Source organism: Mesoplodon mirus (genome assembly GCF_964341445.2).
Source record: "Mesoplodon mirus genome assembly, chromosome: 19".
NCBI lineage: Eukaryota > Metazoa > Chordata > Mammalia > Artiodactyla > Ziphiidae > Mesoplodon > Mesoplodon mirus.
The window spans coordinates 64,695,318-64,722,492 of NC_138995.1; the positions used below are offsets into that span (position 1 = coordinate 64,695,318).

A 27,175-nucleotide genomic window follows, 5' to 3' on the forward strand; every position below is an offset into this window, starting at 1 on the left:
GGGAATAAAATTGAGATGCTCCCAAATCTACCTATCTAAATGGCTGTATCATTCCACAGAGTAATTCAAACATAAAATAGTCCACGCATAGTTGGAGACATTGGGCTATTCCTCTTGAAATACGTGTAGCCCGAGGCATTAGTAAGTTTTGTAAATTCTATTATGATTGGCTGGGAACAAAGGAAAAGACTGTACAGGGACATGACTGAGAAGAAAGAAGATGGGTGTTTGGCCACCCTGAAACAAACAGGATCTCTGCCTCTGGTTCCCACAGAAAACTCTGCCTTGCCTATATAGTTAGCAATTATGTCCTACCCATTGAGGAACACTTATTTATTTATTTATTTGGTTGCACCAGGTCTTAGTTGCAGCAAGCAGTCTTCTTAGTTGCGGCTCACTGGCTCTTTAGTTTCAGCATGTGGGCTCCTTAGTTGTGACATGAGAACTCTTAGTTGCAGCATGCATGTGAGATCTAGTTCCCTGACCAGTGATTGAACCCAGGTTCCCTGCATTGGCAGCGTGGAGTCTTAACCACTGTGCCACCAGGGAAGTCCCATTGAGGAACACTTTTATCCATATAATATTTCTCACTGTATATCCTGAGATATACTCAACTCCATTTAGTAAACTGACATCTATCTCAGATGGAGACCAATGTAACTAATGCTGTTTTGGCTGGGGTCAGTGACTGCAACTTTCAGAGTCACAGCATGTCTGTGTTACCGAACCAGATTCGTTTGCCCCACATTCAGAAAGTAAAAGGCTGAGACGCTGAGGTTTGCAGCAGAAAAAGGGTTTATTCGTGTGGCATCAAAGGGAGGAGTCAGGAGAACTAGTCTCAGATCCACCTCTCTAACAGGAGGGTGTTGGGATATTTATGGCCTAGAGGAGGAGGGTGGTCTCAGGCCTAGGGAATGTAGGCAAGAGAAAAGTGTAGAAATCTGTGTTCTGCACACGCATATCTGAGCTACATGCTTCTTCATGGGAAGCATATTCAGAAAATGGTGGCATTAGCATGATCTAAGGGTGGACACTCACACAGGCCCAGTTGAATGGTTAGTGGTCTTGACCAGTTTGAACTGGACAGGACTAACTGCATGTTTCTGAACAACAATTTAAGGAACTGTTACCATAGCAACCCATACCTCGGAGATGTTATCTATAAGGTTTTGTGATATATTGTCTAAGCTAGGTGAAGCTTGGAGGGTATGTAATTTGCAAAAACAATTAAAGCAAGTTTAGTCAGTGAAGGCAGGTTACAGGATATTATTTATAAAACAAGTTAGAGTTTCAGGGAACTAATTGATAACTGCTCTTGGTTTCATCTGCTAAGGGAACATCTGAACCCCATGATCTCATGTTGTTGCTGGTAAGTGATTATCATTCTCCAGTGATTGCAGGTACAGCTCTGCAAGGGGAATTGAGATTATCTCAGAAAAACAGTTTGAAATGCAAATATCAGGAAATTAGAAATAGTATTGAGGCATTTGTTCAAAGATAACGTCAGAAATAGCTCTGGGGAAATATCATGGGATTTTTAAAAATTAGTTAATTTATTTATTTTTGGCTGCGTTGGGTCTTTGTTGCTGCACACGGGCTTTTCTCTAGTTGCAGCAAGTGTCGTTGCAGTGCATGAGCTTCTCATTTGCAGTGGCTTCTCTTGTGGAGCATGGGCTGAAGGCGTGCGGTCTTCAGCAGTCGTGGCACACGGGCTCAGTAGTTGTGGCTCGTGGGCTCTAGGGCGCAGGCTTGGTAGTTGTGGTGCACAGGCTTAATTGCTCCGCAGCATGTGGGATCTTCCCTGACCAGAGCTCGAACCCGTGTCCCCTGCATTTGTAGGTGGATTCTTAACCACTGTGCCACCAGGGAAGTCCTGCACGTATGTAATTTTAAAAGGGATGAATAAATGAGTTATGTAATGTGGGTAATTCAAGATTACATTAACACCTTGAAAGAGGCTCACAGAAGAGAAGAAGCACAGATCATGAGAAGCACAGGTTACTGTCGTGGTCCGAACGCGGGTTGGAAAAGAATTTCCAGACACAAGGCAGAATGTAAAGAGGATAGAATTTGTTAGAGGGAATGGTTGCTGCCAGAATAGTGGGCCGACTTCAGAGTAGTCTGGGAGAGCCGACCCCAAACATGTGCTGTTAGTCAGTTTTTATAGCCAGAGGAAAAAGGAATGGTCCAAGGTGAAAATTTCGTTTTCTCATTGGTCAAGGCCCATATGCCTTCCTTCTGTAGGGTGGGAGTGGGACAGGGCAGATGCCTTTCCTTACTTGGGACAAGAGAGGAACAGGTCCCGTCGCCCAGGTGGGCTCAGGAATTTCGTAACCATCACAACATGGCGGGGAGAGTGACAAGAGCCTGGTAGGTTATGTGACGCTGAAACTTTTTCAGGTAGGGTTGTCCTTTGTCCTTGACCATTGTCTTTGGAGCATCACAGTCACAACCTGGACTTTCAATTGGTGTCTGAAGTCGGGTTGTGGGGGGGGGGGTCCTACGAGGGTCAGTCTTGTAGGACTGAGCCCTTAACCTTGGAATCTGATGCTATCTCAGGTTAGACAGCGTCAGAATTGTTAAATTGCGGGACACCCAGCTAGTGTCGGAGAATTGGTTGGTATTGTGTGGAAATCCACCCCTCCCCCATACACATTGGAAATTGGGGCAGAACCTTCAGGTGGTAAGCAGAGAACCTTGAGTTCTAAATTGTAAAAGAATTAAGTTGAGCCCATGACTATGCTGGAAATTTGGCTACTGAGAAGTTCTTGTTTTTACAAAGTGTATTTTTTTTTCACTCATGAGAAGCTTAAGGAGAATTAAACTTGGAGGGAAAGAAATAATCAAATGAAAGTAGAAAGAGGTGAAAGTGTGGAAGGAAGCTACCACCTTGTGCTGTTTCATTGCTTTAAAAACATGTACTGAACATCTCACCAGCTTCAGAGACAGATCTAGATGTGTGTTATATATCAGTGAAGAAAGAACTGTGTCCTCCTGTAGTGTCCTTCAAAAGCCTTTATTGAGGAAAGTAACCAATAAGTCACAAAGAAAATGCTACATATTATAGTAAATTATAAGGTGACAGGTAGAAATGCAAAAAAAAAAAAAAAAAAGATCAGCACCAAGGAATAACAAGAATGTGGAGTCAGGAAGATTTCAGTAGGAAACAGAGGGCTGTTCTCATAAGGAGATGATATTTGAGCACACAGTTAAAGGAGGGGAGGAAGGGAATTCCCTGGCGGTCCAGTGGTTAGGACTCTGCACTCTCACTGCCAAGAGCATGGGTTCAATAATCCTTGGTTAGGGAACTAAGATTCCACAAGGCATGCAGCTCAGCCAAAAAAAAAAAAAAAAAGAAAAAAGGATCCACGGAGAAGAAACAGTCAGTACAATGTCCTAGTCCCAAGGTCCAGAAATTGGATGTGATTGTTGTTTGACATTAGTTTTTTTTAAATATTTTTTTGATGTGGATCATGTTTTTAAAGTCCTTATTGAATTTGTTACAATATTGCTTCTGTTTTATGTTTTTGGTTTTTTGGCCACGAGACATGTGGGATTTTAGTTCCCCAACCAGGGATCGAACCCTCACCCCATGCATTGGAAGGTGAAGTCTCAACCATTGGACTGCCAGGGAAGTCCCTGTTTGACATTGTTAGTGATATACTTTGGTGAATTTTAATAATTCATACAAAATTTGCCTATTGTGTGCACAGTTCCATAAATACATCCATATGTCTCTACTGCAGACCTCCTTTCAACAATCTTCTCAACTTTTCCTTCCTTACCAGGGCAGATCATTGGCTGCTATCCTGGAATCTATATATATGGTCACCTTTGAATAACAATTCTTCCACACAAAATGGATGGCCCGATCATAGCATAACCCATTGGAAAAAAACGTTTCTACTCCATTATCTTTCAGGGACAACCTGAATGTGGCTGTGATGCAGTCACTGTCGATTTTACGTGCACCCATAAAGCAAAATGAGCCAAGCAGAACCCCAGCTCAAGCTTTCTCCTCTTCCCTCTGGCTGTGCAGGGCACCCAGACAGCCATGAAAGTGAGTTGTTACCATGTTGGTGGGGTCTCAACTACCTATTTATGCAACCTAGTTGTGTTCTCCAGACCTGATCTGGCTCAATCCTGGCTGTACATTTCTACCTTATAATGGAATACAGCAGTGTCTGTAGACTTCATGACTTGGTTGGTCCAATCAGGGTCCTTAGACTTCATGACTTGGTTGGTCCAATAGACCAACGACCCTCATAGTGGGTCGTTCTGGATGCATGGATATCTGATGCCCCCTACTCAAGTGTTCTGTTCTTATTCTGGCACAGTGATCCATCAGGAGCTGTTTCAAAATGACGTATAAATCTGTCCTGCAGATGGTACGGACTTCCTCCAGAGCCCCAGGAGGCTGCATTGTGATTCTCTGGCTGGTGCTTGAGAATACGATTCCTACCCACCTTGGGTGAAACTTATAGGATTTAAGCTATTATATTGTATGTTAAGTAGTTGAAAAAGAATTCGCAGTGGCCAATGTGAACTTCCATGTTAGTTGTTTTGAAACATCTGCTGTGGGACCGCTAGTGTTACTTCAGATAAAAAGTTTGATTGACAGTGTACCTCACTGAGACAGAAAAAGCAAATGATAGAGACGAGACCTCCTGGGGCATAACCATTACACCAACTGACAGACTCCTTAAAAAGAAACCACTGGACTTCCCTGGCGGTCCAGCGGTTAAGACTCCATGCTTCCAATGCAGGGGATGAAGGTTCAATCCCTGGTCAGGGAACTAAGATTCCACATGCCTCATGGTGCAGCCAAAAAATTTAAAAATAAAAAGAAAGAGAAAGGGAGAAGGAAGGAAGGAAAGAAAGAAAGAAAGGGAAAGAAAAAGAAAGAAAGAAAAGAAACCACTGAACTGAACGACTTGAAGCCTCTTCGCTGGAGGACCCCACTCCACACTGCTGTGAACTGTTAAAGACAGACACTGCCAGAGCCCTGTCGGAGCAGAAGGTGACCTTCCACTCACTCTTGTCGCGAGACCAGTTGCAGACCTGGAGACAGCTGCTGGTGCTAAGATACCTCCTTCACAGACATAGTGGATGTTAATCCCTTTCTATTTTTCCTACTTTGTGCTAATTGTGTGCAATAAACCCAAATGATTCTCGAATTGAGTATTGCCTACTTTTGGTATATTTCCAATTCCGTGATTCTTACCTGGCCTTACTGCTGGGCCCTGCAATAAACATCCTATCTTGAGGAGGCCTTGGTAGCTGTGCAAGTTTGTGTTGTGCTGTTTCCATGACCCAAAATATGATGAACCACTGGTATGGAGAATCACGTGCTCAGGGTCTAGAGAGTTTCTGTTTCTGGGAGAGCCCAATGGGTAACTAGTCATTTGTTGTTTTATTGTTTTAATGATTTATTTATAGAGTTAAGGAGGGCTAGATTTTTTTCATCAGAAGCTCAGGGGTAACTAATGACTATCATACGTTGTCCAGAGACTCGACGAGGCATGAGATGGGGTTACTGAAGTTTCTTTAGTGCAGGAATCTCTGAGGGCACAAATGGGAGTGGCTGCTGATTTCAGTTTGGAAGTAAAATTTATAAGTAAGAATATGTTGCCATCAAAAGTACTAAAAGGGCTTTCCTGGTGGCGCAGTGGCTGAGAGTCCGCCTGCCGATGCAGGGGACACGGGTTCGTGCCCCGGTCCGGGAAGATCCCACATGCCGTGGAGCGGCTGGGCCCGTGAGCCATGGCCGCTGAGCCTGCACGTCCAGAGCCTGTGCTCCGCAACAGGAGAGGCCACAACGGTGAGAGGCCCGTGTACTGCAAAAAACAAAAAACAAACAAACAAACAAAAGTACTAAAAGATGTTGGACTTGTATGTCCATGATGAGTGTGTCAAATAAGTCTTCTTGGAGGTAGATGTCCTCAATGTAAGGTCATACCTGTGCTCCTGGAGAAAGGTGAGTACAATGATGATCCTGTCTGCAAGGATTGTGTGTGATGACAAAGCTGTTGATGTACCCGATGGGCATCCTGGAAAGGATGTATTTTGTCACTTCGGAGGTGAAGGCAAGCTACAGCTGAGAGGCTGTCGATCTCAAGGGAGGTCTCCCAGTTACCACACCCCCAACACCAGGTTTTCAGCTCAAGCCTGACAGCTGGTGAGCCTGGTTTAGGAGCAGAGCTGTCAGCTTCTGCTGCTCCCGGGAGCCTTTATGAATAATCAGTCAGTTTGTCCAGGCAGACTTGCATGATGGGGAGAGATAGCATTGACTATTCGTCCCCTTACCCCTGCCAAGCGTTGACCGGGGCCAGGACCTGCAGAGTTGTCACAGACCCAGCAAATTAGGGTAGGAAGAGAAGGTCACACTTGGAACAGACAATGCAGAGCCTCACAAAGTATTGCCCACGGGACTTCCCTGGTGGGCTAGTGGTAAGACTCCAAGCTCCCAATGCAGGAGGTCCAGGTTCAATCCCTGGTCAAGGAACTAGATCCCGCATCATGCCATAACTAAGAAGCCTGCAGGCCACAACTAAGACCCGGCGCAGTAAAAAATAAATACTAACTAACTAACTAACTAAATAAATAAATAAATATTAAACCGAAAACCAAAACAAAAAAAACCCAAAGTAGTGCCCACGATTGCCAGCAAGAGGTAGAGCTTTCCCAGTGTTAAAATAAAAAACAGAGACGAGCCTTGAAAATTCCCCGAGCAGACAAAACCAGTTTAATCTTATTAAAAAAAGCTTAATTTAGTTTATTTTGCAAGACTAATTTGTCCTGGGTCATTTCTTGCTTATGCCTTCAGAAATTATAAGCAAAACTTGAATTGTTTCTCAAGGTTGGTATGAGGTAACCACTAACCAATTTCCTATCATTTAAGAAAATTCTACGGCTTCCCTGATGGCGCAGTAGTTGAGAGTCCGCCTGCTGGTGCAGGGGACACGGGTTCGTGCCCCGGTCCGGGAGGATCCCACATGCCGCAGAGCGGTTGGGCCCGTGAGCCGTGGCCACTGAGCCTGCACGTCCGCAATGGGAGAGGCCACAACAGTGAGAGGCCCACATACCACACACACACACACACAAAAAGAAAATTCTAATACCACAAGCAATCACTAAGACGAATAAACAGTCCCTGCTTTCTCATTATCTAAGTTGCTTTGTAACGATATACCCCTGCATCTCATACTACATTTTGGTATGAGTGTTCCTCGTTTGCATACTGTCTTTTTGGTGTGTGTACAATAAACTTTCATAAATTACTGCTTTGGTGATTCATTGGTTTTACTCCTGTTATTCATGAACTTTTGACCTCAGATGGTGTTGCTAGTAATCCCTGAGCATCATGGGGGTCTCCTCCTGTCCCAAACTAAACCATTCTCTTCATGAGGACACTTGTTCTAAAAATAGAAATGCTGGGTATGGTACAGTAATGTCGCTGTGGCCACAGAAGTAAGGGAGAATGAGGTTTGGAAGGAAGAAGTTTATTTTGCTCACAGTGTCCAGAGGGGAGCTGTTACCATATGCCACCCAATGTCCCAGGGAAAAACACCAGAGTTGTCAGGAGGCAGAAGACAGGAGGGAGGGGAAAGTCTATGCCAGATCCTTTATGGGGTTTCAAGGCAAAGGAAGGTAAAGGCAGAGTAAACAGTTTAAGATTGGGTGCTTGAATAACTCAGGTGAGACTTGGGGCACAGGGGTGATCTCTAGTTGCCTGGAGCCTGGCCCTGGGATGATTAGGGAAGAGGAATATTGTGGAGTAAGATATACAATATGGATTAAACAGTGTTCCTTGTTGAGTAGGACACAGTCACTGTCAATACAGGCAAGGGAGACATTGGTTATCAATAGGCTGAAACCTGCACAAAACACATAGCTACTATCGAAACTGAGAGGAGTCGTCAGTTAGATCCATTAAACTATAACTTGCTTAATAAATACTGAACTGTAAAATGCCTTCACTGATCAAATTTGCTTCAGTTGTTTCTATAAAAACTTGAATGTCATCCAAGCATCACACGGCCTAAACAATTAAGATGTTTGCCGGAGTTTTTTTTCACGAACTTGGAGTCAGCTGGGTCCAGTTCAAGCTTGAGCCAGTCAAGACTGATTGGGACAACAAACTCTTCAACTGGGCACACACGAGTTATCCAATCAGTTACCAGTTGACATCAGAGGGCCAAAGACTCCACCCTTAGAACATGCTAACCTCGCCATTTTCTGAACATGAGTCCCATGGAGAAGCGTGTAGCTTTGTTGTACAAAACCATGATTACTTCACCTTTTTCTTATCTCTAATCACCTTTCCCCATGCTCCCCACACCTCAGGTTTATCCCATAAGTATCCAGAGCCTCTCACCTTCAGGGAGATGGATTTGTGATTTGTTCTGTCTCCTTGTTTGGCTGCCTCATGAATAAACCCTTTATCTGCTCAGCTTCATTCTCTCAGTTCTCATACTTCAGTACTCAGGCTCAAAATTATCTTTTTACAGCTACTGTAAATATTTCCTCAGAGCTATTTTCTCCACTCTCTTCAAATAGCTGCAGAATCATTATCAATGACTCTCGGGAATTTTTTCACTGGTAATCTCAACTCCCTGTGCAGATCCCTGGTGCACACCCCTGGTGATCACTTCACAGCAAGGAGATGACCTCATGGTGTCCTAAACATTTATCTCAGGGTTCATGTGACCCATTTTGGGCTCAAGCTCCCAATGTGACGATGATGGTCACTGTTCAGGCAGGAAATAGCATTCAAATGGTAGCACTTCTTTTCTAAGAGGTCTCAGATGTTAAAAGCAATTCTATATATGGTGGTATTGTTACAGACCAGGGTTCTTGGCCTTCCCCAATAAATAGAAATTGACTAGAGGCCAGACAAGAAATTCAGGCAAGGCTTTATTGGAGCCCCTGCTGCAGCAGGGTGCAGCGAGAACAAACAACAAGTTCCTTTGCTTGCCGGCTCCCCAAGGGGGAGCAAGCTTGTTCCTTATATGGGGTGAGGGAAGGGGTCTGTTCTGGGGTCTGGCTGGAGGGGTGATTTAGGTGTTTTTCCCACCCCTTAGGTGGTGCTGTGTGCAGGGGGGCTTGCACAGTACCCTGCTCTTGCTTCCAACACCCTGTTTTTGCTCCAGGCCCTTCAAAAGTGGCAGTTGGATTTTTTTGGTCTCTTTGTATATTTTGGTTCCAGAATTTGCCCCACCGCGCATGCACGCAGTTATTTTCAGCCCCATACAGTTTCTTCGTATTTTGTTGCTTGAGGAGAGGTGTGTCCAGGTGCAAGAACTTCAGCACTGCAGCAAAGGGTCCCAGGTCCCATCCCGTCTCAGTATACCAAGTAAGAAATATTACCTGGAAAAAAGTGCTGCTTCCTGGGATGAATACAATCACTGATTATACAGGCAGGAGAAAAGTTTTCTGAGGAAATCTATCTACTGGCTCCAGAGTACCTCAACATCCCTCTCTCTTCTTCCACTCCATGCCCTGTCTGGAATATTTCCTCTTTTGTCCCTAACCAGAACTGAAAGTAACAACACTGAACATAAAGCTTCAGTCCAAATGTATTTTTTTTAACATTAAAAAAATTTTTATTTATTTGTTTTGGCTGCGCCAGGTCTTAGTTGTAGCACGCGGGATCTTTAGTTGTGGCATGCATGTGGGATCTAGTTCCCTGACAAGGGATGGAACACAGGGCCCCTGCGTTGGAAGAGTGGAGTCTTACCCACTGGACCACCAGGAAAGTCCCCAGAATGTATTTAAAAGGCAACAAAGTAATGGTTACTAGCTCCTAGGTATGAATGGATGAGAGAAACTTGGTGTGGTGTGTCCTTTTGGTTTTGCAGCTTTCCTGACTATCTGAAATAATATGACTCCAAACATTTCTTTAATTAGTGCAGACAGCAATCCATGGAATCTGCGTGCGGGCCCTTGAAGAGGAGCTAAGCCCTGCCCCATCCTCGGGAATTAGGGGTACCACTTACAAACCCCTTCTTGTGGTACCCAGCCTTTCCCCAAGAGCCCAGGCCCAGGCCCTGAACCTGTCCCTAGGCCGATAGCTCACCAAGAACTACATTACCCAGAAGGCTCTGCGCCACACGTCCAATGAAGGCCCGGGAGAGGGGCGTTTCCGTGCGTGCGGAAGACGTCGGAGCGGGACTTCCGGCATCTTAGGCGCAACCAGACATTTTGTCGGTTCTTGTGAGGATCTACGCGCTAGAGGGCTCTTGAATGCTTGGTCTGGACCGAGGGTGGAGGAATAGGGAAGACGCGTGAGGAGGCGTTGTCCCCCCCGCTCGGAGGCGAGACGAGGTTCGGCGGTGGCGACGCCTGCGGTGACCCCGCCGCCGGGGCGGGGCTTGGGACCGCGGTATCCACGTCCTCAACCCGGATGCCTGCCTCTCCCGGCGCGCTCCGCCCACAGACCCTGATGGCGGCGGCTGCGCTGAGGGACCCCCCTCAGGTACACGCTCCTCCTCCGGGCCCTCAGCGCCCTCACCCCACCAGACACTAAAGCCCCAAGTGCGGGGCGCCTGCTCCCATGCCTGCAGCCCAGGCCCGGTGTCTGGGATTGTGGGGTCCCTGTTTCTGACAGTGTGATGGCGCGTGTGAGAGAGGGACAGGCAGAGGGACCGACAGGTGCAAAGGCTTGGAGGTCGGACTGAGCCAGAGGCATTGGGGAGATCGGGGATCCGAGCAGGATGTGAGGAGTCACACCTGGGTTGAGGAGTAGTACTTTCATTCTGAGGACTCTGGGAGCCATAAGAGTTTCGAATAGAAGGAGTACTTGATCTGAGTGGAGATTTTAAAAGTATCCCACATTTTGCGCTGGGCGAAACAGATTAGGTTGGGGCAGGGAATGTGAGGATGGGTGCGTGGAGATTGATAAAGAGGCTGCTGCAGCGGCTTCAAGAAATGTTTTGACGGTGGATGGACTCGAGAGCCAGGAGAGGGGGAAGTGATCAGGTTCTGGATATATTTTAAAGATACCACCAACATTTCCTCCTGCATCAGATGAGGCTGTGATTGATAGTGAAAAAACAAGTCTAAAATTTTTTTGTTTTGGTTTTTTTTTAATGGACATTTTGAAAATGGAAATCAGGAAGTCAAACTAGGGAGCAGGTTTCAGAGTGGACATGGTTGATTTTGAGATATCCCAGAGTGGAGGTGTCACATGAGCAGCTGGACTGGAATGTCTGGCGTTCTGGAGAAGGGGCTGGGTTGGAGATGTCCACAGGGTGTAGAGAGTGGTCTGGACTAGGTCAAGGCCTGGAGATCAGATTTAGGGGTAGCAATCTTTTTTTTTATATAAATTTATTTATTTTTAAAATTTTTGCCTGCGTTTGGTCTTCGTTGCTGCGCATGGGCTTTCTCTGGTTGTGGCGAGTGGGGGCTACTCTTTGTCGCGGTGCGCAGGCTTCTCACTCTGGTGGCTTCTCTTGTTGCGCAGCACAGGCTTTAGGCGCACAGGCTTCAGTAGTTGTGGCACGTGGGCTCAGTAGTTGTGGCTCGTGGGCTCTAGCGTGCAGGCTCAGTAGTTGTGGCACACGGGCTTAGTTGCTCCGCAGCATGTGGGCTCTTCCCAGACCAGGGATTGAACATGTGTCCCCTGCATTGGCAGGCTGATTCTTAACCACTGCGCCACCAGGGAGGTCCCATGGATAGCAATCTTAAGTATGTTATTTCAAATGGTCCTTGGGGTGAGAGGGGAGGGCTGTGGATGGAGGTGGGGGGGGGAGAAAGGGTGGGCATTTCTGAGACTTCCCTCCACAAAGGAGGGGCATTCTGTTTGTCCAGTGTCTGCATGAGGAGAATGCTTTGTAGGGCACAAGGAACCTGGCCTGGCAGCAGAAGATGGAGTGTCGTAAAATCGCTGTCTGATGACAGTTACCCTTGCTTTTGAACAACCAGTTCTAAGAGAAACACACTGAAAAGCTCCTCCAGTGCCAGGAGTGATTCCACTTTACTCAGTCTTGCCAAAGCCACAAAATCCCTCAAATGCCATATGATAGATTGTCCCAGCTTGTGTGTGTGTGTGTGTGTGTGTGTGTGTTTAATTAATTTTTATTGGAGTGTAGTTGCTTTACAATGTTGTGTTAGTTTCTACTGTACAGCAAAGTGAATCAGCTATATGTAGACATATGTGCCCCCTTTTTTGGATTTCCTTCCCATTTAGGTCACTGCAGAGCAGTGAGTAGAGTTCCCTGAGCTATACAGCAGGTTCTCATTAGTTACCTATTTTATACATAGTATCGATAATGTATATACGTCAATTCCAATCTCCCAATTCATCCCACCACCACCCCCTTTCCCCCCTTGGTGCCCATACGTTTGTTCTCTAAGTCTGTGTCTCTATTTCTGCTTTGCAAATAAGATCATCTATACCATTTTTCTAGATTCCACATATATATGTTAATATACAATAATTGTTTTTCTCTTTCTGACTTACTTCACTCTGTATGACAGTCTCTAGGTCCATCCACATCTCTACCAATAACCCATTTCGTTCCTTTTTATGGCTGAGTAATGCATTGTATATATGTACCACAGCTTTATTCATTCCTCTGTTGATGAACATTTAGGTTGCTTCCATGTCCTGGCTATTGTGAATAGTGCTGCAGTGAACACTGGGGTGCCTTCTTGTGTTTTCGTCTTTGTTATTTATTTATTTGGTTGCGCCGCGTCTTAGTTGTGGCGGGATCTTCGATCTTCGTTGCGGCTTGTGGGATCTAGTTCCCTGACCAGGGATCGAACCCGGGCCCCCTGCATTGGGAGCGCAGAGTCTTAGCCACTGGACTACCAGGGAAGTCCCTCTCCTTGTTTTTGACTAAATGCTCCAAGGACAGGCTTCTTGCCTCACAGGAGGTTCCTACCAAAGAATTCCTCTAACATAAGTTGTCCCAACACAGGAAATGTTTCTGCCCACACTTCTGTATACTATTTGTAATTTTAATGAGTGTAGGAGAGGCAAAACTCTATCTCTGCCAATCTTAGGTTTTCAGCTGGGTCTCTTTAAGAAAAAAACAGACTAATGAGAAAAACAGTATATCAATATGTGCAGCACACAACACATGGGAGAAACCTAAACCAAAAGTAACTGGACTTGGTGGCTTAGAATTCTAGTTTATATTAGTATCTTCGACAAAGAAGAGTAAATTTGTAGACAAATGACAAAACGAAGAAAAGCAGTTTTAGGCTTCCAAGGGCAGCAAACTGAGAAGGTAAATACGGGGGAGAAAACTAATATTGTGTGGTTTGGTTGCAGATTCCTTTGGTGCCAGTCTCTGGGCTGATAATCTGTCTCCAATAAAAGGAGAATTTATATCTTGCCTTTAGGTAGAAAAGGGGGAGCTTTTTCTGTGTTTGCTGTTTCTCACTGCCTTCAACTCAAAATAATTTTTATGTCAAAGAGGCATACTTTGGGGTGATATTATTCTGATTTTCTTCATGAGCTACAAAACAGCCAGGAAAGATAGTTTGTGTTATTGAAATTCCTATATTATTCTCCCTTTGTATACTCTATCCAATTGATTTTATGAGAGAAGTAAGCATTAGTTTCCCAAGGAATCCATTGTAGGTAGTGAACTGATTATTCTTCTATGCATTTAGACTGGTCCTAGGCATGTACTTTCCTTGGGGTATTTAAGACAGTATCCACTGAAATCATTTTCTGTGGGAACAAATTATCTCATGGAACCCCATTTGAGAAAGGCTGCTAAAGATTATGGTCTCACCAATTCCGTTGTGTATGGGTGGGTTTTCTTACACCAATAAGCAATTCTCTCACGCCAGCTGAGTGTCCTATAATTCAAGTCAATTCTGACACTGTTTACCCAGAGATAGCATCAGATCCCACAGGTTAAGGTCTCAGTCCCATAAGACTCCCCCCACCCCACACACACTTTCAGACACCAGTCGTTAAGTCCATGTTTTCACCTGGGCTTCTGAACTGATTGGAGGTTCCAACAGCCTCCTTTTTGGGTTCAATCAGTTTTCCTAGAGTGGCTCACAGAACGCAGAGAAACATTTTACTAACCAGATTACCAGTTTATTATAAAAAGATATAACCCAGGCACAGCCACATGGAAGAGGTGCGTACAGGGAAAGGTATGGGGAAAGGGTGCAGAGTTCCTGTGCACATTGCCCTTCCTGCACCTCTGTGTGCTCGTCAACTTGGAAGCTCTCTGAACCCTATTCTTTTGGGGTTTTCTGGAGGCTTCATTTCCTAGGCACGATTGATTACATCCTTGACCACTGGGGACTGAACTCAGTCTCCAACCGCTCCACCCCCTCAGAGGTCAGGGGGTAGGACTGAAAGTTCCAACCCTCTAATCATGTGGTTGGTTCTCCTGGAAACCAGCCCCACCATCCGTTTGTGGTTTCCCAAAGTAACCTCATAAGGGCATTTTTATTGCTCTTCTCACTTAGGAAATACCTAAGGTTTTAGGAGTTCTGTGCCCAAAACCTGGACAAAGACCAAATACAGGGACCTCCCTAGTGGCACAGTGGTTAAGAATCCGCCTGCCAGTGCAGGGGACACGGGTTCGAGCCCTGGTCCGGGAAGATCCCACATGCTGCAGAGCAACAAAGCCCGTGCGCCACAACTACTGAACCTGCGCTCTAGAGCCCGCGAGACACAACTACTGAAGCCCGTGCTCCACAACAAGAGAAGCCACTGCAATGAGAAGTCCGTGCACCACAACAAAGAGTAGCCCCCACTTGCCGCAACTAGAGAAAGCCCGCGTACAGTAACAAAGTCCCAACGTAGCCAAAAATAAATAAATAAATTTATTTAAAAAATAAAACATTAAAAGCAAATATGTATTTATTGTTATAAATCATATTATTACACTGCTCTAGTAAACAAATATACATATATTCATAGAGAATTCATAAAACTTGTGATCTGTGTTGTGGCTTCATTTTTCCCTTTGTGAATGTAATTTTTCAAATGTTCAACAGTGTAAAATTAAGATGAATGTGTATCTTCTGAATATTATAGTATTATTATTTTTAATATTGACATATGTCATGAATTTTTAAATTTATTTATTTATGGCTGTGTTGGGTATTCGTTTCTGTGTGAGGGCTTTCTCTAGTTGTGGCAAGCAGGGGTCACTCTTCATCGCGGTGCGCGGGCCTCTCACTATCGCGGCCTCTCTTGTTGCGGAGCACAGGCTCCAGACGCGCAGGCTCAGTAACTGTGGCTCATGGGCCCAGTTGCTCCACAGCATGTGGGATCTTCCCAGACTAGGGCTCGAACCCGTGTCCCCTGCATTGGCAGGCAGATTCTCAACCACTGCGCCACCAGGGAAGCCCTGAATGTTATATTTTTGATACCATTTATATGCTTATTCATTGATTTATCCCTTTCTAAGAAGATAGATAAGAGTGAGTAAGTTATACATTTGTACCCACAACTTTTTTTCAGTTTTTTTTGCTTTAAATATCTCATATATTTAAATTATAGGGAGAGATTGTCAAACTGTATTAAATGCATGGGCAAACTCCATGCATCCTATAACAAATGATCCTTAATTACAAACATAAGTATATGCTAAAAGGAATGGAATGAAATAAGACATGAATATTAACCATAAGAGGGTTGGAGAGGTGGACTTCCCTGGTGGCGCAGTGGTTAAGAATCTGCCTGTCAGTCCAGGGGACACGGGTTCGAGCCTTGGTCCGGGAAGACCCCATATGCCACGGAGCAGCTATGACCATGCGCCACAAGTACTGAGCCTGAGCTCTAGAGCCTGTGAGCCACAACTACTGAAGCCCGCGCACCTAGAGCCTGTGCTCCGCAACGAGAGGCCACCGCAATGGGAAGCCTGCACACTGCAACGAAGAGTAGCCCCTGCTCACTGCAACTAGAGGAAGCCTGCATGCAGCAATGAAGACCCAACGCAGCCATAAATAAATAAATAAATAAATAAATAAATAAATAAATAAATTTATTTTAAAAAGCGGATTGGAGAGGTTATATTAATATAAGAAAAGGTCAGGGCTTCCCTGGTGGCGCAGTGGTTGAGAATCCGCCTGCCGATGCAGGGGACACGGGTTCGTGCCCCGGTCTGGGAGGATCCCACATGCCGCGGAGCGGCTGGGCCCGTGAGCCATGGCCGCTGAGCCTGAGCGTCCGGAGCCTGTGCTCCGCAATGGGAGAGGCCACAACAGTGAGAGGCCCGTGTACCGCAAAAAAAAAAAAAAAAAAAAAAAAAAAGAAAAGGTCAACTTCAGGAAAAATAATATTACCAAAGATAACAAAGGGACATCTTATTAAACAAGTAATTTAAATCAAGAAGATTTTAAAATGCTAAATGGGGAATTACCTGGCGGTCCAATGGTTAGGACTCTGTGCTTCTACTGCAGGCGGCACAGGTTCTATCCCTGGTCAGGGAACAAAGATCCCACAAGCCACGTGGTGCTGCCATGAATGAATGAATGAATGAATGAATATGCTAAATGTATTTGTGCCTGAGAACAGGCTTTCAAAATTCTTTCAATAATTAATAGAATAGGCAGGAAAACCGTAAGGATATACAAGACATGACCAATATCATCAGCTAACTTGATTCAGTAGATATGTATAAAACATTACTCCAGTCTATAGCAGAATACACAGTCTTTTCAGGTACACATGGCACATTCCTCCAAGATAAACCAAATGCTAGGGACATAAAATAATTTTCAGTAAGCTTTAAAATTGAAGCAGTGTAGAATATATTCTCTAAATAAAGCAAAACTAAATTAGAAATTTTAAAATATCCTAGAAAATCCACAGACATTTAAATTTTAAAGAACTTTTAAGTACCAAAGAGTAAAAGAAATAAGGAAACCAATAGAAGATAAATTTGGAGCATATTTTTGTGAAACAGGCAAGAATAATTTTTTTAAACTTTTTTTTGGCTGCGCCATGCAGCATGTGGGATTGAACCTGTGTCCCCTGTGTTGGAAGCACAGAGTCTTAACCACTGGACTGCCAGGGAAGTCACAAGAACAATTTAAATATCAGTAACAAGCAAAATATATTGTGTCGAAAATTAATGAATATATTTCTTTTAGAATTGCAGGCTTCTATTCTGTAAAGCCCATGGTAGCCAAAATTTAAAGAGTGAAAGACTATATCTCCAATGTCTAAAACTGCCAAGGGATGAACACACAGGGCATAGAAGGAAATCGCATTAGTTAGAACAACAAATACAACTCCAACCTAAATGACCAAAATAGGAGCAATCAATGGAAGAAGGAATCAAGGTGATTATCAGACATATGACAAGATATAAAAACACATTGATATTTTAGAACTGCATACCAAATACAACTGTCTTTACAGAACACATAATAGAATGTAAAGATGGGCTTCCCTGGTGGCGCAGTGGTTAAGAATCTGCCTGCCACGTGCCGCGGAGCAGGTAAGCCTGTGCGTCACAACTACTGAGCCTGTGCTCTAGAGCGCATGAGCCACAATTACTGAGCCCGCGTACTGCAACTACTGAAGCCCGCGTGCCTAGAGCCCGTGCTCCCCAACAAGCGAAGCCACTGCAGTGAGACGTCTGCGCACCGCCACAAAGAGTAGCCCCCTCTCGCCACAACTAGAGAAAGCCTGCGCGTGGCAACGAAGACCCAACACAGCCAAAAATAAGTAAATAAAATTAATTAATTAAAGAAAACAGAATGTAAAGAAAATTGTAAGACATCTGAAAATTTTGGTAGAACTATCCTCATGAAAAGAGACATAAATATCATTAAGGTAGTATTAGCAAATAAAATTCAGCAGTGTGTAAAAAGAATTATATACCATGACCAAGAGAGATTTCTTTCAGTGGTGCCAGGTTTGTTTAATATTAGAAGAGCAAAGAATGTTATCCAGCATATTAACAGGCTAAAGAAAAAGAAGAAAACTCATATCAATTGATGCAGAAGACTCACTAGTGTAACTGAATGTAGTAAAGTGCTGTGTACGTTCTCGTTCTCTTCATATATATGTATAAATACACGTGTGTGTGGCAGACAGGGATATAGACATAAATGAACTGTGTTCTATATGTTAACGATACACAGAAAGCAAAAATTGAATGATTAAAATTTACAAATCTATAGCATAAAAAAATACTTAGGAATTAATATAATGAAACATGTACATGTTCTTTCATTATATCCATTCCTAAGTATTTTATTGAAAACTACAACGTTATGTTTTCAGTATTACTGAAAACTTCAAAGTTTAGTTGAAATCTACAAAAACACTTCTGCTGAGGGAAATTAAAGATGACCTAAACGAATGGAGCGATCTTTTCCATAGAATTCAGTGACTGCACTTTTCCCCTCTTCCCAGGGTTTAGTGCTCACTTTGGACCCCAGTATCAAGTGGTGGAATCCTTTTGGAGACTGAATCTGGTAAGCTTGAGTCATGGGAATTCAGGCTGAGCTTCCACTTACTACACGGATCCACCTGGAGCCAGTTTACCTGAGGATAGTTGGGGGAGGGGAGGTCGGGTGGGGGGTGAGGTTCTGGTTCCTGGAGGAATTGAGCACCTGAAATCCTCTGAATCAAGTCAAGAGAATGTGGATGGTCAGGAGTCATCTTCTGTCCTCCATTGTGAAGAGTTTGAAGCACTGTTGGAAGAATGACCAGAGGATGTCATGTAATTCCCCAGGTAATAATCCCCAAAACCATGTGCTGTGAATACTGTTATTTCCCCGTTTCAGAAATGAGGGGACTGAAGCTTGGAGAAGTGAGGCTTTCTGCCTAAGGTACTATAATCAGTAATGGGGTTACCAGCTGCAAACCCAGGTAAGCCTCCCCCCAGAGCTCAGCCCGTGAAGTCAGACGCTGGACACCATGTGCTAGATTGCATTGAATTTGAAGCCAAACATGACATGATTGGTTCTAAGGCAAGTTCAAAGATTGTGCATTTGAAAGTAAGATATAGAAGAATTATGCTACAACCCTATGCTGTACTTACTCCTGAGGGAAAAATTTGGGGGTTTTAGATTATTTATTTATTTATTTTTGGCTGCGTCGGGTCTTAGTTGTGGTATGTGGGATCTTTCATTGCGGCACGTGGGCTTCTCTCTAGTTGTGGCGCGCAGGCTCTCTAGTTGAGGCACACGAGCTCAGTAGTTGTGGCGCATGGGCTTAGTTGCCTCACAGCATGTGGGATCCTAGTTCCCTGACCAGGGATCAAAGCCTCATCCCCTGCATTGTAAGGCGGATTCTTTACCACTGTACCGCCAGGAAAGTCCCAGGAAAATATTTCTTAAACTGTAAATCTTGAATCATCTTGTCTAGAACATATCCCTAGTGCAACTGGCTACCTGAAATTGATAACGTCATTCTGTATGTGTAATCATTTTTTTCTTGAAATAATTTTAAGTGGCACAGATTGTTCACTGCCACCCTGTAAAATTTTAAATCATTCCTCTTAAGGCTACTCGTAGGTTCAGGGTATGTGTATGTGAATTTTGATAGACGCTGCCCATAACTCTGCAAGTAGGCAGCCTTGACTCACCTCCTACCACATGGGTACCTGAGAGCCCAGGTTTGTGATGATGAGGACCATGCATCCAGCACTAATCATGCACTTTGCACTGGTTTAAGCACTCGATTCGTAACCTCACCAAGGTGTGGGCACTGTTTTTTTCTGCTGTTTTAGAGAATGGACGTTTATGTTTGAGGAATATTTAAACAATTTCACAGAGGTCTGCAAGGGAGATTTTATCTTCATTTTACATTTCACAACATGGAGGTGAAACTGCTGGCCTTGGGTCCCAAATTCAGAGGGATTTGCAGGCTGTGAACCTCCAAAACAGCTAGCGTCGTATCACCCTCAGGATATGAAGCGCCCACTGGAGATTTTATATGAAGCCGACCCCCACCGGAGGAAAACTGCTGACCACAAGCACGTAGACCCCAGACGGTTGAAACCAGGAGATTGCTGATGCTCGAAACTTCACCTTGATGCCAACCAGTCTGAGAATTGAGCACCAGTGGATCATGCACCCTGCAGCCCCTCCCTCACATGGCCTTTAAAACCTTTGTCTCCTAACCAGCAACTTGGACATAGTCTTAGGACATTAGTCCACCAGCTTCCCAGATCGCTGGCCTCCTGAATAAAGCAACTTTTCCTTTTCCACCAACACTTGTTTGTCGAGTATTGGCTTTTTGAGTGGCGAGCAGCCGAACTCGGGTTTGGTACCAAACTCATCCAGTTACAGAGACTCTGAGGTGTGAGATGCAGCCTGAGGCTTGGGAGCAACTGGCAGGCTAAGACAGTAGGCGCTCAATTCCTTTGCATTCCACCTTCTGACCACGGGCTTCCCCTCAGCACCTGGTGTCGAGGTGGGGACTGCAGGACCCAGAATTCTCAGTGCCACAAGGTGTCAGCTCTCTGCCAGTCATGGCCCAGGAGAGGGGCCTTTTTCTGTGAGCACTTCACTTTGGGGCAGAGCTTCCGGCGCCCCATCTCGTTTCTGGGGGTGTAGAATCCTGGAGACGGGAATAGCACCTCCATCCCCTGGTGTGATATGGGCTGTTCCCATCCCTTTTGCCCACAGGCTCCAGTGACAGTGGCCAAGCTGACAGCTGAGCCCTCACCTTCCCAATATGTGGGATTACATGTCTTTGCTTTCCCCTGTCCCAGCAGTTGTGTCTGCAGGCTCTGAGAAGGCAGGCTCAGTCTAAGCCATCGTTCCATGGAGAGGTTTCTGTAGAACCCAGAGAGATGAGGGATGAAAGGCATCCCAGGCATGTTCAGATGCTTGGAGTTGAAGCTGAGCTGTGAGTGTCCGACAAACCATTAGTCTCTTTCCTTTCTGGGGGAGACAACATGGGGACAGGTTTCAGGCCTGAAATGGCCAGCTGAGGGTCTTGGCTTCTATTCTGAGGGTGATGGGAGCCATGGGGAATGTGGAGCACAGTCTGAGCAGGCTTCCTTTGGCAGCAGAGAGAACAGACAGTGAAGGGCTAGAGTGATGGTGGAGACAGGGTGATGCTAGGTGTGGAAATTATTCCCCTTTATTCAGAGCTTGCTAATAGCAAGTGAGTTGGGCATCATCACTTGCCTTTAGCTGAGGCTCAAGGGCAGGGGAGGGGGAAAGCTGATTGGCCCCTAAGTTGGAAGTGGGTGTAAAAGGGAAGAGGGCAGTTTTGGTTTTTTTAAAAATAAATTTATATACTTATTTATTTTTTGGCTCCGTTGGGTCTTTGTTGCCGTACATGGGCTTTCTCTAGTTGCGGTGAGCGGGGGCCGCTCTTCGTTGTAGTGCACGGGCTTCTCATGGCGGTGGCTTCTCTTGTTGTGGGGCACGGGCTTCAGTAGTTGTGGCATGCGGGCTCTAGAGCACAAGCTAAATAGTTGTGGCACACGGGCTTAGTTGCTCCACAGCATGTGGGATCTTCCCGGACCAGGGCTTGAACCTGTGTCCCCTGCATTGGCAGGAGGATTCTTAACCACTGCGCCACCAGGGGAGTCCCAAGAAGGCAGTTTTTATGAGAGTTCTGACCATTTTGGTTCAGTTGCTGCAGAGGTTATAGGTGAGAATTTTATTTTTATATATGGTCACACCACAGGGAAATCAGGGAGGAGACTACTGCAGTAGTCTAGATGAGCATTGATGGGCTGCACCAGAGTGATTGCTGTGAAGGTGGCACAAGAGGTTGTGTTCTCATGCTGTTACTTTACTAGGGCTGATTTTATTTTCTGAAGTGGATTGTGAGAGAAGGAAGTAAGGGAGAGCTGACCCAAAGCTCTGGGTTTAGCTGCTGGAAGGATGGAAATGCCAGCCACTGAAATGGGGAGGTCTGTTGTAAAGTTAATTTTCAGATAATTAGGTGTAGGAAAGTTGTGACTGGTGTGGGGACAACATGTATGTGATAAGCAGCTTAATGACCTCCCAAAGATGTCCATTTTCTAATCCCTAGAAGCTTTGGACATGTTATCTCACATGGCAACAGGGACTTTTTTTTTTATAATGTTTACTTATTTGGTTATGCTGGGTCTTAGTTGCAGCAGGCAGGCTCCTTAGTTGAGGTTCAATGGCTCCTTAGTTGTGGCATGCAAACTCTTGGTTGCAGAATGCATGTGGGATCTAGTTCCCTGACCAGGGATCGAACCCAGGCCCCCTGAATTGGGAGCACGAAGTCTTAACCGTCGCACCACCAGGGAAGTCCTGCAACAGGGACTTTATATGTGTGATTAGATGGACAGATTATCCTGGGTTTTCCTGTGGACCCAGTGTAATCACAGGAGGATCAGAGTCAAAGAAGGGGATTTGAGGAATGAAACAGATGTCAGAATGATAATTGCTGACTTTGCAGAGGGAGGAAGGGGCAAGGACTCAAGGATGCAGCAGGTTTTTTAGAAGCTAGAAAAGCTAAGGAAACAGATTCTTCTGTGGAGCTGCCAGAAGGAATATAATCCTGCTGACATCTTTTTTTTTTTTTTTTTTTTTGGTCTTAGTTTCGGCAGGTGGGCTCCTTGGTTGTGGCTCACTGGCTCCTTAGTTGTGGCATGCAAACTCTTAGTTGTAGCATGCATGTGGGATCTAGTTCCCTGACCAGGGATCGAACCCAGGCCCCCTGCATTGGAAGGTGGATTCTTAACCACTGTGCCACCAGGGAAGTCCCAATCCTGCTGACATTTTGATTTTTAGCCCAGTGAAGCCCATTTTGGACTCACAACCTCCAGATGTACGATGATAACTTTGAGTTGATTTAAGCCACCGAGCTACTAGAGATTTGTTACAGCAGTAACAGGAAACTTAGTACAGTGAACAACTGAGAAATGGAAGAGGGCTCAGAGTAACTAGGTGTGCCTGTGGTTCTGGGCGCCTGTGATTTGAAGAACGGAAAAGGGCCAGATTGGGAGAGCTTTAAAGCAGGGATGGGGGCTTTGGCAGTGGGGGCCACTGGAGGTTTGGGACAAGATAGCATCCTGGTTGTATTGCCAAGTGTTCTCTCCATGCTGTGTGCAGAGTGACATCTGGGGAGTCCAGGGTGATGTCTGTGGTGTGGGCCAGAAAGTTGGTTGTAGGTAGCTGAAGACGTGAGGGAGGCGTGGTCCAAAGAGTGACGTGCAGGAGAGGAGGGAGTGTAAACTGACGGTCCTAGGACTCTGTTGTTGGGGGCTTAAGTAAAAAGAGTGAGCCCAGGTTTAGGAAGTATGTCCAGGGAGTATGCTATGGGGTTCCCCAGGGGAACTGGGCCAGGCTCAGAGCTTAAATGGCATCTGTCTCCCAACCTGCTTGTTGCTGTGGGCTGACACAGTGATTGCTGGGGGTAGTCAGGAGAGAGCAAGCACCAATGGTATCAATGCCTGGTACTTCGTTTGACTTGGGGACCTCGGGACACGGGTGAGCAGGACACTGTTGTGGGTACGTACAGTGGGGATACTCACTTGAGACACTTTTCATGGACCTTGCTGTCCCCATCTTTGCAGGGCTGTGCCATCTCTGAGGACGTGTTTGTGTACTTCTCCCGGGAAGAATGGGTACTCCTTGATGAGGATCAGAGACTCCTGTACCGGGATGTGATGCTGGAGAACTTTGCACTTTTAGCCTCCCTGGGTAAGACCCTCACACCAACTCCATCTCCATCTCCTTTCCCGCAGGGACCCCTCTGTCCTCCCCACACTTAGCTTCCCACCATAGCTTTCTTGCTATGTTTCCTGGAGTAGGTGCCATGGCTGCCAGGGCTATGCTCTATGGCGTGTCCTCACTTCTTACTGAGCAGCCCCGAAGCCACGCAGCCAAAGGTTTGGGGGTCACGAGACATAGTTTTCCCAATGGAACCCACAGTCTTGGTCACTTTCTGGGCCGGTGAATCCGTCTAGAGTTATGACACCTCTGTGCCCAAGGTTCTGCCCCCCCCTCCTCCAGGTGCTCCATTATACCAGAAGTTACAGGCACTCACATAGTCACTACTTATGGAGACCCTTGGATGCTTCCTTCATGGTTCTTTTTGTAATAATTATAATAATTATTATTATTTTGGCTGAGCAGTGTGGCATGCAGGATCTTAGTTCCCCGACCAGGGATTGAACCCGTGCCCCCTGCAGTGGAAGCACAGGGTCTTAACCACTAGACTGCCAGGGAAGTCCCAGTAATAATTATTATTCTTTAACTTGTGGTCTGTCATAGGGTGGGTTGCTCTGAGCCAGTACTCACCAGTGCTGGGTTTCCCTTAGGAATTGCATACTCCAGATCACATTTAGTCACGCAGCTGGAGCAAGGGGAGGAGCCCTGGATGCCTGCCCAGGTGGATATGACTCCAGCCACAGAGAAAGAGGCTCAGAAGGGACCTGGACCTGGTGAGTGGACACCAAGGAAGGGCATGATGTCAAGTTTGGGTTCAAATCCAGAGATACTGACTGTTTCCACCTGTGTTTGATTTCAAGGCCTGTGGCCACACAGTGTTTCTACCTGTCCTTCCCCATTCTGGACACTGTGACTTATTTCTAGTCTGACTTCTAGCCCCTGGCATCCACCTTGCACCCATTCCCCCTTACTGCTCACTCTGCATTCGTCTGCAACATTGGCCTACACCTAATGTGTCACGAGATGTGCACATATCCTTCAGTAATCTTTGACCACCAGCTGCTCACTTGTGATTGGAGTTTCCTGGGCCTGGGCGTGCCCTTCTGCCTGGCACTCGCCTGTCCCAACAGCCAACGTCCTACTGGAAGCCGTTTGCTCTTTTCTGTCCTCTGTCCTCATGTCCTTGCCTTCAGGAGGCCACCCCATTCTGTGACCTTCAGAGGCCCTGCACTGCATAGCAGGCCCTTCCTCAACCTATCCCTGCCTCTCTGTCCTGTAAACAGTCCCATGGACTTATCCTCGGTGTGTCAGACACATTTCTGATGGGGTTGTCCCCTCCTTCAAAGTCCACATACATCTCATTGGGCACTTCTCTGCTTTCAGGTTGTTGGTGTGGAGTGGAGGCTGAGGCTGTTTCCTCTGAGCAGAGTGTTTATTTAGAAGGAGTGTCACAGTCCAGGACTCCTGTGGCAGGTCTGAAGACACACCCATGTAACATGTTTGGCCCACTATTGAAAGACCTCTTACACCTGACTGAATACCCGCGGGGGAAAACCGGACAGGAACCACATATATGTGAGGCGCATGGGACGCAGTTGTGGTTCAGCGCAGACCTTCACCAGCACCGCAGGCGGCACAGTGGAGCGAGGTTGTCCAGGAGGGACGGAGGCAGGGACACTGCGACGAGCTGCAGGATCTCTGTGCCAGAGAAGACCCACATACACGGTGAGGGCAGGGTGGACGTGCCAGCCACCTCTGGCCTTCGGCACCAGAAGGACATTCATGACAGAACGAAACCCCGTAAGAGCACTGAGCTCGGGGGAGCCCTTAGCACCGGACAGAAGCTTCGTAAATGTAGTGAATGTGGGAAAGTGTTCACTCGGAAAGACACACTTGCAAGGCACCAGAGAATCCACACTGGAGAAAGGCCTTATGAGTGCAGCCAATGTGGGAAGTTCTTCAGCCAAAGCTGTGACCTTTTTAAACATCAGACAGTTCACACTGGAGAAAGGCCTTATGAGTGCAGGGAGTGTGGGAAGTTCTTTAGACAAGTCTCCGGCCTTGTTGAACACAGGCGAGTTCACACAGGTGAAAGGCTCTTCCAGTGCAGTAACTGTGGAAAATTCTTCAGCAGCAAGTCTAACCTCATTCGACACCAGGAGGTTCACACAGGAGCAAAGCCTTACGTGTGCAGTGAGTGTGGGAAAGAGTTCAACCGCAGACACACACTGGTTCTGCACCGGAGGACTCACACTGGAGAAAGGCCTTATGAGTGCAGGGAGTGCGGGAAGTCCTTCAGCCAAAGCTCCCACCTTAACGTACACTGGCGAATTCATAGCAGTGATTACGAATGCAGCAGATGTGGGAAAGCCTTTAGCTGCATCTCCAAACTCGTTCAGCACCAGAAAGTTCACTCTGGAGAAAAGCCTTACGAGTGCAGCACATGTGGGAAAGCCTTCACCCAAAGGCCAAACCTGATTCGGCACTGGAAGGTTCACACTGGAGAAAGGCCCTCTGAGAGCAGGGAGCGTGGGAAGGAGTTCAACCGCAGACACACACTTGTTCTCCACCAGAGGACTCACACTGGAGAAAGGCCCTGAGAGTACAGTGAATGTGGGAAGCCTTTTGGCCAGCGCTCCCAACTTACCGTACCCTTGAGAGTACCTAGCAGTGCTTGTGAGTGCAGCACATGTGGGAAAGCCTCCACCCAAAGGCCAAACCTGATTCGGCACAGGAAGTCCATGCTGGACAAAGGCTTTAGAGTACAGGGAATGTGCTGTCTCCTTGTTCAACCCAACAGCTGTCCCCAGAGTGAAGCCCTGAACGTGGGTTTTGTGAGAGAGCTGTCAGTCAGAAGTGAAACCTCATACATACGAACATCCACAACAGGAAGATTCCTGATGAGTGCCACGCACGTGAGGTGCTTTCAGGAGCTGTGGCGCACATTCTAAACTGTCTAGTCCCCTTCCCGGTTGGTAGAAGGCATCCTGCTGTTCCCATCTGGCAAAGTCCCACAGGGTGTGTCAGTTACAAGCTTAGTCAGGCAGACCTCTGCTGTCTTCCCAGTCCCTGGAAGGAGTCATGACTGGCCTGAGTGGCCTACAGGGGGCCTCATTTTCACCCTTTGACTGGTTTAGGTGTGGAAACAATCAGCTCATAAGATGGGCTCTCCAGGGAGCTTGCAGAGATTTACCTTGGTGGATTTCTTGGTCTCATTGTGGATGTATACAGTCTCCAAGTCCTGCAGCTCTGGAACTCTGTGCCCCACATTTGCTCACGTTTGTAGAATAATAAAGTCCTTACTCTGAGCTGCCTTTAATCTTGAGGGTTCTGTTCATTGTGTGGAGTATGTTGAGGACACAACTGTGTTCTACCAGCATGAAATCATGAACAGATTTTGTGGGAATCCTTGGTTTTCTGTGCTTCAGGGAGGACAGCATGATGGCAAAGAATAGCTGTCCACTTTGGGCCCAGTTTGCATTGCTACCCAAGACCTTCTAGGAATGACTTCAGGGCTCTGTGAGACATACCATGTGGCCTGGAGGCTAGTTTTATTCGTGGGTCCATAAGTAAGTATGAAGAAGAGCAGTTGGTCCCTTGTTCCTATAGAATGTTTCATATT

The 27,175-nt window shown here is 46.1% G+C and overlaps 1 protein-coding gene across 6 annotated transcripts; it reads left to right on the forward strand.

Moving 5' to 3' along the window:
- The first annotated feature begins 10,141 nt into the window (after positions 1-10,141).
- ZNF671 (zinc finger protein 671) lies at positions 10,142-26,846 on the forward strand. 6 transcript variants are annotated; one of them, XM_082607107.1, is made up of 8 exons: positions 10,142-10,477; positions 18,353-18,414; positions 18,727-18,811; positions 19,852-20,292; positions 20,664-20,797; positions 23,457-23,583; positions 24,204-24,326; positions 24,937-26,846. In XM_082607107.1, the coding sequence occupies exons 6-8, from the start codon at positions 23,550-23,552 to the stop codon at positions 26,151-26,153; spliced, it is 1,374 nt and encodes a 457-aa protein (XP_082463233.1). In that variant the 5' UTR covers positions 10,142-10,477; positions 18,353-18,414; positions 18,727-18,811; positions 19,852-20,292; positions 20,664-20,797; positions 23,457-23,549; the 3' UTR covers positions 26,154-26,846. The 6 variants fall into 6 exon arrangements, with proteins under 6 accessions (XP_082463233.1, XP_082463234.1, XP_082463232.1 ...); XM_082607108.1 differs by lacking the exon at positions 18,727-18,811 and having other exon boundaries at positions 18,353-18,674; XM_082607106.1 differs by lacking the exon at positions 20,664-20,797 and having other exon boundaries at positions 18,727-20,292.
- Positions 26,847-27,175: the final 329 nt, after the last annotated feature.

Bases quoted from the DNA above. Each gene is read 5' to 3' on its own strand.
- ZNF671 (XM_082607105.1), top strand. From the start codon at position 10,406: ATGCCTGCCTCTCCCGGCGCGCTCCGCCCACAGACCCTGATGGCGGCG. The intron at 10,478-23,456 runs GTACACGCTCCT...CCATCTTTGCAG, and splicing joins CGCTGAGGGACCCCCCTCAG to GGCTGTGCCATCTCTGAGGA. The intron at 24,327-24,936 runs GTGAGTGGACAC...CTCTGCTTTCAG, and splicing joins TCAGAAGGGACCTGGACCTG to GTTGTTGGTGTGGAGTGGAG.